This window comes from Cololabis saira, chromosome 23 (assembly GCF_033807715.1).
Source record: "Cololabis saira isolate AMF1-May2022 chromosome 23, fColSai1.1, whole genome shotgun sequence".
NCBI classification, from domain to species: domain Eukaryota; kingdom Metazoa; phylum Chordata; class Actinopteri; order Beloniformes; family Belonidae; genus Cololabis; species Cololabis saira.
The window spans coordinates 35,604,613-35,618,390 of record NC_084609.1 but is presented as its reverse complement, the minus strand read 5'-3'; the positions used below and the strand labels follow the sequence as shown (position 1 = coordinate 35,618,390).

Here is a 13,778-nt window from a genome sequence, read left to right as displayed (position 1 = left end):
TTAAATCAAAGCATTTTGTTTTTTCATATAAAATAAACACATTTTTATTCAGTTTAGAAGTTTTGGGGCTTTTTTTTTGGCTCCTGCGCTGCTGAAATCAGGGCGTCCCTTATTTCTATTTCTGAAAGGTGGCGACCCTAGGCCCGGAGCCAGTTCTTTGTCAGTGGAAACAGAAAGCTCGGTTTGATGGAAAAGGGGTAATAGTACCCCTGTGTTGAAAAAAATTGATTTTCCGATTCTAAATCTATTTTCATATTAATTTTTCCTAAAAATCGATTTGTATGTCTAAAGATTGATTTTTTTCATCATTACATTACAACTTTTGGTATTTTTTTGTTTATGACCGAAAAAGGAATGTTTTTTTGGACACCAGAATAACTGGTGCCATGTTTTTGCCTTTAAATACTTTTAAAGGTATGAAAACTGTCAGGGTTTGACATTTCCCCCAGTTTGAGTTTCAGTTCTGTCCCTCCTGTTTCCCATCTGCCCTGATTGTCTGCACCTGTGTCTCGTTATCCCCTGTGTATATCTAGTCTTGTCTTTCCCCTGCTCCTCGCTGGTCCGTACTGTTTACTCCCTCCATGTTCTCCTCGTCAGTTTTCCTGTTCGTGTTCCCGGTCCATTCTTTGATCCTGCTCAGCAGCGCTTTTGGTTTGTTTTTTGGTTCAATAAAAAAAGATGTGGACATACGTAGCATAGGAGGATATTTCAGCTAGTATGGTTGGCTGTCTGTACAGTCATGCAAGTTCAATGCTATTAAAGCACTTTAATCTTTAAATCAAAGCATTTTCTTTTTCATATAAAATAAATACATTTTTATGCAGTTTAGACGTTTTGGGGATGTCCCTTTTTTTTGGCGCCTGCGCTGCTGAAATCGTGCGTTCCTTATTTCTATTTCTGAAAGGTGGCAACCCTAGGGGGGGCAGCTGGAGGAACCAGCTGTTCAGACTGGTGCCAGGGTAGCATCCAACAAGCTGTCCTCTGATTGGCCGAGGTCGCAGCATTCAGGCGGGTAAAGGTGGCTGCTGCCAGCTAATTAGCACACACACACACACACACACACACACACACACACACACACACACACACACACACACACACACACACACACACACACACACACACACACACACACACACACACACACACACACACACACACACACACACACACACACACACACACACACACACACACACACACACACACACACACACACACACACACACCTACTTTGGTCACAGTTTGATCCATATTTGTTGGGGGAGGAACAGTATTGGCAGCGAGAGCCCCTGAAGTTTGCCTCACAGATGCAGGATCCGTTTCCTTCAATTCCCTCGATGCACTGAAAGAAAGAAAAGGTGGAAAAAACTAAACAAGATGCCATGCCAAGAACCAAACTCGTCAATAGACGAGTTTAGGCCGAGCTGAGGCAGAGTTTCGGTCGAGTTTAGGCCGAGTTTAAGCCGAGTTTGGGACGAGTTTAGGCCGAGTTGAGGTAGAGTTTGGGACGAGTTTAAGCCGAGTTTAGGCCGAGTTGAGGTCGAGTTTAGGCCGAGTTTAAACCGAGTTTAGGCCCAGTTAAAGCCGAGTTTAAGCCGAGTTGAGGCCAAATTAAGCTGAGTTTGGGCCGAGTTTGGGCCGAGTTTAGGCCGAGTTAAGCCGAGTTTGGGCCGAGTTTAAGCCGAGTTTGGGCCGAGTTTAGGCCGAGTTTAGGCCCAGTTAAGGCCGAGTTTAAGCCGAGTTTAAGCCGAGTTGAGGCCGAGTTTAGGCTGAATTAAGCCGAGTTTAGGCCGAGTTGAGGCCGAATTAAGCCGAGTTTGGGATGAGTTTGGGCCGAGTTTAGGCCGAGTTTAGGCCGAGTTTAGGCCGAGTTAAGCCGAGTTTGGGCCGAGTTTAAGCCGAGTTTGGGCCGAGTTTGGGCCGAGTTTAAGCCGAGTTAAGCCGAGTTTGGGCCGAGTTTAAGCCGAGTTAAGCCGAGTTAAGCCGAGTTTGGGCCGAGTTTAAGCCGAGTTTGGGCCGAGTTTGGGACGAGTTTAGGCCGAGTCTAGGCAGAGTTTAAGCCGAGTTTAAACCGAGTTTAGGCCGAGTTTTGGCCGAATTAAGCCGAGTTTAGGCCGAGTTGAGGTCGAGTTTAGGCCGAGTTTAAACCGAGTTTAGGCCCAGTTAAGGCCGAGTATAAACCGAGTTTAAGCCGAGTTGAGGCCAAATTAAGCTGAGTTTGGGCCGAGTTTGGGCCGAGTTTAGGCCGAGTTAAGCCGAGTTTGGGCCGAGTTTAGGCCGAGTTGAAGCCGAGTTTAGGCCGAGTTCAGGCCGAGTTTAGGCCGAGTTTGGGCCGAGTTTAGGCCGAGTTTAGGCCGAGTTTAGGCCGAGTTTAGGCAGAGTTTGGGCCGAGTTGAGGCTGAATTAAGCCGAGTTTAGGCCGAGTTGAGGCCGAATTAAGCCGAGTTTGGGATGAGTTTAGGCCGAGTTGAGGCCGAGTTTTGGCTGAATTAAGCCGAGTTTAGGCCGAGTTGAGGCCGAATTAAGCCGAGTTTAGGCCGAGTTTAGGCCGAGTTAAGCCGAGTTTGGGCCGAGTTTAAGCCGAGTTTGGGCCGAGTTTAAGCCGAGTTTGGGACGAGTTAAGCCGAGTTTGGGCCGAGTTTGGGCCGAATTTAGGCCGAGTTTAGACAGAGTTTAGGCCGAGTTGAGGCGGATCGTACCTGGCCGTGCCCGGAGCAGGGTGTCTGGTATCCGCCGGGACAGGGCGAGCAGTCCGGCCCGTAGAAGCCTTTACAACACGCAGGAGTCTGAGAAGACACAGGTGTGTTCATGTTACCTGGCGGCAGGTGAGAGGCGGAGCATCGGCAGGATGAACGTGTTCAGGTACCTTCACAGTCTCATTACAGACGGGGGCGCAGCCTTTCAGCTTCCAGCGGAAGGCGGCCGTGGAGGAAATCTCATAAGTACATCCATAGACAGACGACATCTGGTGGACAAACATGTTTATTTATGTCGAGACGGGATCAGAACGCAGGTAATTACCCAGAATCCCCCAGCAGAGGTCTTACCGCGTCAGCTCCAGACGAGCACTTGTGCTGATGGGATTTTATACAAGTCGTGCACTTCTCCTGAAAAACAAACGCTGTTCAGACATCTGAGACGCAACTGCCCTTCAAGGATGTTGCATAGTAACATAAATATGATGTATGACGTAAGTTAAATGAATATATTCCGCAGTGTGTTTACATTTTTTGTTCTTAATTTTTTTAATACATTCAAAGTAATTCTTGAAATCGAAGAAAGAATGGTGGACCTTTGGAAAATTTGGTTTTATGTTTGTGGAATTTTGCAATGACAATAATCAAGTTAATTAAGTGTTGCATTTTCCTATCTTTATTATTATAGTATAACAATATATGTTTGGCATTTAAATGTATTGGTGTGTTGGAATGTGATGTGATGTAAGCTTCAATTCTTTTTTGAATCTGGGAAAATGTACATATAAAGAAAAGGTGCCTAATCGTTTCCACTTCGGGTTTACAAAATACACAATTAACATCAATATTGACATATTTTGAGACAAATCTGTTAGTAGGGTAAATGTTATGTATAAATTTATATTGAACTTCTTTGATTTTATTGTAGATAGCAAATGTATTTGGAAGGGGCCATGTTATGTTCCAGTTAATGTCAGAAAGAGAGGAAGACCATAACAATGATCCTCTAGGCGGGATTTTCCTTTTCCTGAAGAAATGATTCCTTATATTCTTATTATTACAGTTATGACTCGTGATGTTTATTCCATTAATAAAGAGGGTAAAGTCATCTTCCTCTGCCTCATGCCTTACTAAATGACTTTTTATCAGTTGAGAATGCCGCTGGGAATAACCTTAATGACTGTTTGAAATTCTTTATATGTAACAGGGAAGATTTTAGATGTAAGAAATTTTTCATAACTAAAAATTTCACCTTCATCATTTTTTTTTATTTTTATTTATTCTTTATTTCATTCATTAAAAGAAAAACAAAACAGTTCAATATAATCACAACAAATCTCTTTCCTTGAATGAAAGGGAACAGAAAGAAGACTAAGCTTATTTTATCTGTCCCTTTTTCCTAAGAAATCAAATTTCAATTAATGTAATAATAAAAAATAAAAAAAAAATTACAAATTACGCAAATTAAAAAAAAACACTTTCCAATAAACATAATTAAAAATAGAAAACACAACACCAAAAAAACAAAACCAGTACGACAACAAAGTTATAAAATAATACAAAATAGCTGTCGTCAAACACAGATAGTCGAATTCTTTTTTTTTATTCAAAGAAAAAGAAAATATGACAATGGTGCTAAAAAGAGAGAGAGAGAGAAAAGAAAACCCACCTAACTTAACAATTATCCTGATATTTCTTCATCAAACTGGCTTTTATTATTCTTTTAAATGTAATGTTTGATTTGCATTCTTTGGCTTCTGTATCCAGATTGTTCCAGAAGCCTTTTACAGAAACACAACGTTCCATTAATTTTGTCCTGAATTTTGTTTTTTTTTTAAAGATCTCTGTTCCTTTTAAGTTATACTTATTTTCTCTTTTTTAATTTTTTTTTTTTATATTGATTGGCAAAATTTTCTTATGAGCTTTCCACATAATTTGCAGAATTCTGTGGTCCACTAATTCAAGAAATTTCAACAGTTTTAAATAGACTGAGTATATCTTTTGGAAGCATTTCCCCCATACTTCAATGCAATAGGTCAGATATGTCCTTTTGTAAATCATTAAGGTAGAATATTCCTTTGTCAATCCAATGTTTCAGAAATAGTGATTTATTTTTCCTGGTTATGAACTCATTATTCCATATAATAGTTTTATTTTTGCTCCTGAAAGGGCCTGTTGGTGAAAGTTATATAGCTGCAGAGACGACTCACCTGGACGAACTTGGTCTCTGTGACGTCACACCTGTGCGGCAGCACGGGCCGGATGGAGGGCGGCGTCAGCACGCCGTCCATCACGTACAGGTGTCCGTTCTTAGCCTCCACGGCCGACTCCGTCACCGCCGCGCCGTCCACCAGGATCTGGCCCTGGATCAGAACGCGAGACCGAAACCGCCAAAGCTACGTTCAAAACCTTGTATAATAAAATTATAATAATAATACTAATAATACTAATAATAATAATAATAATAATAATAACTAGAAAATTACAGGAAATTTTGATATGGGCATGCCCTACTGTCCATTCGTCCCCTCTTGCTGCTTTTGTTTGGGGCTGTAGTGGTTGGGTTTAAGGTGGTACTGGTTGTGTTTAAGGTGGTTCTTGCCAAGTTTGGGGTTGTTAATAATGGCCAATAAACCAAACCAATGCCTGGATGCACGTTGCGGTTCGGGCTAGATGATTTATTCATATTCTCCCCCATAAAAATGCATAGGTTTTTGTTGCCATGGTAACAAGCCCCATAGGATAGAATGGGACAATTTGGCTTCAATATCTCAAAAGTTGTAAACAACAGCGTAATGAGACCTCAATAGTCCGTTGGATCGATGTCTCTGCGATATCGTGTTGCCGAGCAACAAGCGTCCAAATTTCCGTTAGCATCAATATTAGAATAGTTAAATATCCTAAAAAGCATAATAGCTAGCATGATGAGACTAAAATATGTTGTAGTACAACGCGTCCCGGGTTTGTCAATGTTGTAATGATGTCTGTACGTTAAACTGTTGCCTAGCAACAAGCGTCCAAAATAAAATTGGCATTTTTTTAAAATTGAAAGTTGAATATCGCAAAAACTGTAATAACTGGCATAATGAGGTTTTACGGCCCTTTAGTGCCAATCAGCCTGAGTCTTTGAAAATTTGAACGATGTCTCTACGATAAAGTTCAGCCGAGCAATAAGCGCCGCAATTTTTGCCTTTTTTTTTGCTTTTTGGCATCTAGCGTTGCCATGGTAACACTTTTGACTGAGAAAAGTAATGCCAGAGACGTTCAATAAACGAGACAGCCCACTATGGTTCGGTTTCCTGTATCTGTGTCACGTGACTGCCACGCCCCTTTAGGAGACAGGAAGTAGGTCCTGAGTCTATTGAGTCCTATGGGAAAAGTGAACGTGAGCACAGATTATTACCAATTCTTTCGCCCCATAGTAACCTAAGTAAATATGGGACCCATAAACCTTCTGAACATTCTGAGACCAACATGGCAATTTTCAGACCGACAGATTAGGAGAAAATTAACTTTGTTTGAGACCTGTCTCTGTCTGAGCAACACACTCTCGTGAGATTTAGCTCTCATCGTTTTCCCATCGGATAAAATGAAGTTTAAAACTAAAATAAAACTTGCTTCTTTTCTTAATAATACTGTTATTTTTATTATTTAAGTCTTTTTGGAAGAAAGTTGTACTGTATCTAGTGTTGTATGTTCCAAAACGATGTGGGGAGAGGGGCGGCCACGCCCACTTAGGAGACAGGAAGTGGATACCATTTCATATCATTGGCAGTAACGGTAATGCGCTATCTTCTGTATAGAGGATCTTTGGTAATGCCCATCGAGGCACTTTTCTGGATAGTAATAAATCGCCTGCATTTTTCAGGTTTTCTCGAATGTGTTTCTTTTTTGGGGGATTCTTTTCCTCCATATCAGATCGCGGTCATGCTATACACCCGCTGCTTCGTAGCAGATTTGAGGCCGAGTTTAGGCCGAGTTTAGGTTTAGGTTTTTTTGCGACTTTAGCTTTCTAGCAAAATGCTAGCAGCATTGCCCTCTTGGCCGTTTTGGACAATTGCAATATGCTCATGCCACTACTTGGCATGACCATAATAAAAAGGTCCGTCTTTATTTATAACCACCTAAAGAAGAACTTCTGAGAACTTTGTTGAGAAGCCCTTAAATTATAATCGATATCGCTTTTCAGAGACCCAGAACATGACGTCAATCAAATATTAAGAAAAAGTTAAAAACGTTCTTCATATTCTACAGTTTAGAGACTTGGTTTATTATAAAACAATGCAAATCATGTTCAAAGCAAAAAATAAAACACTACCAGACAGTGTGCAGAAGTTTTTCATAGCATCTGAGAGTAAATATGAGTTAAGAGATGGATGCAGATTTTTGTTACCAAAAGCGATAAAAGAAGTTAAAAGAAGATGTATTTCTTTTAAAGGGGTCCAGCTGTGGAATAGTGTTGATCCCAAACTTAAGCACTGTTCTTCCTTTGTTATGTTCAAAAAATCATTATGTGCATTTATATTTGGGAGTTATGGCTGTAATTGAAAAAAGGGGAAAATAGATATGTATGTGTATAGTATGTATATGCATCTACGTATGTGTGTACATGTATTTATGCAAGTGTATGTACAGTATATGTATATATTATATGTTATATTATATGTTTTTTTCTTCATACTTGACACCATGTATTGTGTAGCTTTAGTTGTATAGTACCATTAATAAGCTCTGCTTCTGCCTGAGCCTTTTTCAGTCAGATTGTAAAATTTGTCTCTTCCTTGATGCCTTGAAAGGCATATATGACTGGAATCAACTTAAAATAAACTAAAACTAAAACTAAAACTAAAAGCACACTCCCCTAGTGGGAGAAAAAACCTTTTAGCCGAATGGCAGGAAGGAAAAACTCCCCTTTAGGAGGGAAGAAACCAGGACCAGGACCTGGATCATGAGACCAGCCGGGACCATGCTCACGTTTTGGGTCACGTTAATGGTCAGAGTCTGGAGCGCCATCGTCACGAGGGTTCGACCCGACACGGCGTTGTAGACCTCCAGCTTCAGGAGAGCAGAAACAACAACCGTGAGAGAAGATGTGGGGGGAGAGGGAGCCAGAGGCCGGAACTTCACTCACCGCCGTGGACTGGACGATGTGGTTCCTCATGAACTCCAGCAGCTTGGTGTGACCCTGCAGGTTCAGAAGAACGGAGCTCGTCAACCCAGAAGTTCACTTTTTTCTTCAAGTTCATTTCATTGTTTTTTCATTTTTATTCTTTATTTCATTCTTTAAAGAAAAACAAAACAGTTCTATGGCCACGGTTTTAATTCGGAATAATTCATTCCGAATTAAATAATTCCGATTTAAACTATTTTCCTTCGAGTTTACATGGAAATTGTAATTCCGAATTGAGGTTTACATGGAAAACACGTTTGATCGGCTTTATCCAATTCCTCTTAAGGTCTGGGGGTTGGGAAGGTTCTGATTGGATAGGGAGGCGGACCGGAAGTTACGTCTACGGGAAGAAAAACAAACTTAGCCGCTACAACTTTGAAAAGCTCACAATTTTTATGTTTCCTGCCATCCTTTTAATTATTTCCGGGTCCTCCAAGCTATTCATTAAATAAATCGTCTCTGCTCTTGACCAGCGTTTACTGCGTCATGGAGTCAGACGGGCGAGGGAACGAGCAGCGCAGAAAGACCGGAATTAATTTAAAGCGGAATGAGTGTATACATGATCACGGAAGTTTAATTCGGAATGGCCATTTTCAATTGGAATTAGGTGTTTACATGGTAATTTTTACTCATTTTAAATCTGATTTAATTTTAATTCTGAATTAAAGAGGAATTAAACTTCCTATGTAAATGCACTCAATATAATTACAACAAATCTCTTTCCTTGAATGAAAGGGAATAGAAAGAAGACTAAGCTTATTTTATCTGTCCCTTTTTCATAAGAAATCAAATTTCAATTAATGTAATAATAAAAAACAAAAAAAAATTACGCAATTTTAAAAGAAAACACTTTCCAATAAACGTAATTAAAAAAAATAAAAATAAACTAAGACTACAACAAAGTTATAAAATAACACATAATAGCTGTCGTCAAACACAGATAGTCAAATGCTTTTTTGATTCATAGCGAAAAGAAAAATATGGCAATGGTGCTAAAAAGAGAGAGAGAAAAAAGAAAACCCACCTAACTTAACAATTATCATGATATTTCTTCATCAAACTGGCTTTTATTATTCTTTTAAATGTAATGTTTGATTTGCATTCTTTGGCTTCTGTATCCAGATTGTTCCATAAACTTATACCTTTTACAGAAACACAACGTTCCAATAATTTTGTCCTGAATGTTGGTTTTTTAAAGATCTCTGTTCCTTTTAAGTTATACTTATTTTCTCTTTTTTCAATTTTTTTCTGTATATTGATTGGCAACATTTTCTTATGAACTTTCCACTAATTCAAGAAATTTCAACAGTTTTAACTGAAGTAATAATGGATTCGAAGGACGACTATATTGTTTTCTACTAATTATTCTTATGGCTTTTTTTTTGTAAAATGAAAATAGACTGAGTATATTTTTTGCAAGCATTTCCCCAAACTTCAATACAATAGGTCAGATATGGTACAATCATAGTGTTATATAAAATATACAAGGCCTTGTTATCCAGTGAATCTTTTACTTGTTGAGTTGAGGAAAAGTTCCAGTTTCAGGTCTGTTTCTGATTCCTGATGAAGCTGCAAACTGTAAGCTGGCATTTTTCCATGGTGGTTCAGGAGCAGTGGCTGTTTTCTTTTCCTCCCGGTCCTGACAGATCCGGGTCTGGTTTTTAAATACTTATCTGCTGTACTCTACTGCCCTTATTCTTTAACAACTCGTGCTTTTTATTATTTTACCTCTTTTCTTATCATTTTATTTGTTATTTAAAAGGAGCATGAGGCTCCTTTTAAGAAATGAGACTCTCTAGCGCCACCCTTCACCACGACGGCCGTCGGGGGTACTGCAGCCAACAGCGAAGCCGGCACGGGAGAACGGGGAGAACGCGAATGCAGCGTCATGTGACGTCACATCCGCAGGACAGCACGGGAAATTCGGGCCCCGAATTGCAGCACATTTTGCAGCACACAGCCTGTTCAAGGCAACGGAGAGATACACTAGAGGGCTCATTCTTTTGGGTTTGGAACGCTTCATCTGACATTATTACTAGAAAACTTAAAACGGGTGTCGCCTTGTTGGGGGGTTCCCTCTCTCCGGGCCCGTCTCCGGTCCCCCCCGCTGCCTCTGCGGCGGGGCGCCCCTCTGGTCTTGGAGGGCCACTTTCGTGGGGGGCGGGTGCGCCTGCCCGCGTCGGCGGCCGGGGCGGGTGCGCCTGCCCGCGTCGGCGGCCGGGGCGGCTCTGTCTCTCCGGGCAGGCTGGCCCCCTGCCGGGTGGGGGTCCTTGGCCTGAAGGGTGAGGGCCTCCTGGCCGCGTGTCCGGCCCGGACTGGGTGGCCGGGGATTGCCTGGGTCGCGGTCCTCCGCCGCGGGATCCCTGGCTGCTTCTTCCCGCGCCGTGGGGGCCCCGCCCGCGGACCCCCTCGGCCGCCGCCGGGGGGGGGGGGGGGGCCTCGCAGGCGGTGGTTTGCCTCCCTCCTACTTCTCCCCTCTGTGGGGTTGCCGGTGGCCTGGGTTCCGGGCTCTTCCGTGTCGGCCTCTGGTCTCGTGGGTGGCGGGGTTGCTCCCCTCCCTCCCCCACTATAGATACACTTCAGGTAGAGCTTTGTTTGGTTTATTACACACACACACACACACACACACACACACACACACACACACACACACACACACACACACACACACACACACACACACACACACACACACACACACACACACACACACACACACACACACACACACACACACACACACACACACACTGGCTTGTTCACCTGCATGCTGGCTCTCTAGTTTTTGGGGTTAGGTAGTGGTAGCGATAGCTTAGCTCAGACTGCGATCGGATCTCAAGATTTAGGTTGATTGCTGTTGTTGTTTTGGTTGGCTCCGTGCCGGTTTCGTGCTTTGTTTGTGGTTTTTTGTTGCAGATTTCCAGTGCTTGACGTGTGTTTCTGTGTGTTACTGCTACCTGGATTGGCAGTGGATGTCATCACCCCGCCCCCCCCAAAAAAAAATAAAAAATAAAAAAATAAAAAATCACTGGGTTTGTATGTGTATATTTATGTATGTGTACGCATATGTGTGCGTATATATATGTATATATATTAAATATAGTAATAATGCACATATATATACTTTTGGCTTCTACCGTCATGGTATCAATCATTAATATGTGTGCAGACAAGGGAAAAAAAAAAGAAAACTTAAAACGTTTACGAATTTTTTTCATAAATCCTGCCTCAATCCTGCCTCAATGCTGCCTCAAGCTCCTTTAAGCATACTCTTAAATTAAATACTTTTGAAAACCACGCCAAGTTATGGATAAGCCTTGAAAACAGGCATTGTGGCATAGAATTGTCAAATTGGTTTAATTCACTGCACGAATTGTTACAGATTACTTTGTAATACTGTATTTGACCCGGTCTTTGTACGTTTTGACCGTATAGAAACATATTTCTTGCCATTTTAAGAATGAGATGTACCTGCTGTACTCTACTGCCCTTACTGTTTAACAACTTGTGCGTTCTATTATTTTACCTCTTTTCTTATCATTTTATTTGTTATTTACTGTTTAATTGTGTCTTGCAGCTTTTAATGTTGATGTAAAGCACTTTGAATTACCTTGTGTTGAATTGTTCTCTACAAATAAACTTGCCTTGCCTTGCCAGAGCTGAGCTACAAGTGTCATAAATAGCCCAGGTGAGGCCCAGATCTGTCAGCGGTCAGGGATGGGCCTCCGGAGAGTTTTGTTGACATTACCACCAGGTATGGTGGGAATAAAGGTTTGTGTTTTTTTTAAGCTGTATCATTTTTTGAATTTCCATTTCGGTGTAAAGAAAGAGAAGTTCTCACGTCTGGACTGCTGAGGTACTGCAGGTGTCCCTCCGGCATGGCGTCGAAAGCTGCAGCGGTTGGAGCGAAGACCGTGATGGGTCCAGGGAGGTCCATGACCGACGCCAGGTTGGTTTTCTGCAAGGAAGTAGGAGGTACGAGGTTCAGCTCGTTATCCTGAGTTCAGGAGCTCGTGTTTTCAGTCTGAGGTGTTCCTCCTTCACTGGGCGCGAGCATGATCAGTACTCACCGCTATAATCTGAACCCAAGAGGGGGGCAGATACACGTGTTGGGTTAAGAAGAAAAGGTAATCTGATTACTGTACCTCCAATAAGGACTTGAACGTGCTAAATTTGTCGTAGTCAGAGATGATCTTCATCAGGTTCTCCTGTTATAAACAACAACAAACGAACAAACAAACAAGACATATTAATGTGATGAAGATATGAGAAAGTGAAGCAGTAAAACAGCTCCGGTCAAGTGGGTTTGCATCCATCCATCCATCATCCCATCCATCCATCCATCCATCCATCCATCCATCCATCTACCATCTCCTCTCTCTGTCAGGGTTTGACATTTCCCCCAGTTTTGAGTTTCACTTCTGTCCCTCCTGTTTCCCATCTGCCCTGATTGTCTGCACCTGTGTCCCTGTGTATATCTAGTCTTGTCTTTCTCCTGCTCTCCTGCGTTTGGGTCCTCAACAAACCTATCGTGACAGAACGGACCAGCCAAGATGGACCCAGCGGGAGAGCACATCACCCTCTTTGAGTTCTTCTGCCGGGAGGCACGGAGGAACATGCTACGGGTCACGGAAGAGGGGTCCCCATTCCGGGAAACGCGCCTGGCTTTCCCGAGCTCGAGCCTTCAGCTTCAAGGGAGACGACTTCGGCGCAAGCCCCGGTCTGTTCCAGCTCCTGTGATGGTCCCGGACCCCCCGCAGCCAGCCCCTGGGATCCTTAGTCCCCCGAAGCCGGCTCCTCGGGTTCAGTGTGCTCCGTCTGCTCAGTCCTGAGACCGACCTCCTGACCCTCCTGCCATGCCCCGAGGGCGACCCCCCGAACTGTCCCGCCGGTCGGCCCGGCCCCGAGGACGGCCCTGACATATATGACAATGCATATCTATTCAGACCTGTAATTCATGTCATTTTCACATAGCTATAGATAATCTTTTATTTTTCAATTCTTTACTATTTATGGTTTCATAATGACTGAGTCACCGCTAATACGAATGAGCTCCAGCTCTAATACTGCTGCTGTCTGTAATCTGTTTCTATTTAGATTATTTGTCAGGATATTTTGTTATTATTGTCCCTATTTGTCCTCATCTCCCCGTCTCTTTCTCTTTGTCTCTCTCGCTCTCCCCCTCCACCCAACCAGTAAAGGTAGCGCCCACCCCGAGTCTGGTTTTAACTAAGGGTTCTTCCCGTTAGTCTCGTCCCACCCCTAGTCATGACATAACTTCTGTTGTGATTTGACACTATAATGAATAAAGATCGATTGGTTGATTGCTATTGCTGTCAATTTTAGTCCTTGAGTTCATAGCTATGTGCTTTATTTGTTCACTGCTATCAAGAAATATGACTTTCCTTTGTAGTATGCATGAGAGAAGACGCCGTGAGATTTGTGGACTTCTATGTGGTGTCCGATGATAATGTAGTGGGCTGGTCTGGACAGAAAATGCCAGGGCTGAATTTTTGTCCCAGTCCACCCCTGCCCGGAACCTTGACCATGTGTTGGCCTGGGCCCTCCTCCGGGTCCCCTCCGCACACCCTGGGTTGTGTTTTTTGTGATGCTTCGTTGGGACATCTGGGATATGTCCCTTGAGGGGGGGGGGGGTAATGTCAGGGCTTGACATTTACCCCAGTTTTGAGTTTCAGTTCTGTCCCTCCTGTTTCCCATCTGCCCCGATTGTCTGCACCTGTGTCTCGTTATCCCCTGTGTATATCTGGTCTTGTCTTTCTCCTGCTCTCCTGCATTTGGGTCCTCAACAAACCTATCGTGCTTATGATCAGTTTTCTGTCAAACAATTCCACACAACCGTATCCATGTACCACGTTTCCATGGAAACCAACAGAATCCCTTACTCCTGT

At 42.7% G+C, this 13,778-nt stretch overlaps 1 protein-coding gene across 2 annotated transcripts in view; it reads right to left on the bottom strand.

Moving 5' to 3' along the window:
- The window catches only part of stab2 (stabilin 2), a 98,185-nt gene that overhangs the window by 53,672 nt on the left and 30,735 nt on the right, over positions 1-13,778 (bottom strand). For both annotated transcript variants that reach the window (XM_061715031.1, XM_061715032.1), the window contains exons 13-22: positions 13,773-13,778; positions 12,015-12,077; positions 11,711-11,827; positions 7,831-7,884; positions 7,674-7,754; positions 4,910-5,062; positions 3,051-3,110; positions 2,870-2,968; positions 2,703-2,789; positions 1,234-1,345 (exon numbers count right to left, since the gene is read on the bottom strand). The exon at positions 13,773-13,778 is cut by the window's right edge and continues 138 nt beyond it. In XM_061715031.1, the coding sequence (XP_061571015.1) occupies positions 1,234-1,345; positions 2,703-2,789; positions 2,870-2,968; positions 3,051-3,110; positions 4,910-5,062; positions 7,674-7,754; positions 7,831-7,884; positions 11,711-11,827; positions 12,015-12,077; positions 13,773-13,778 (832 nt within the window). The remainder of the gene's footprint in view (positions 1-1,233; positions 1,346-2,702; positions 2,790-2,869; positions 2,969-3,050; positions 3,111-4,909; positions 5,063-7,673; positions 7,755-7,830; positions 7,885-11,710; positions 11,828-12,014; positions 12,078-13,772) is intronic.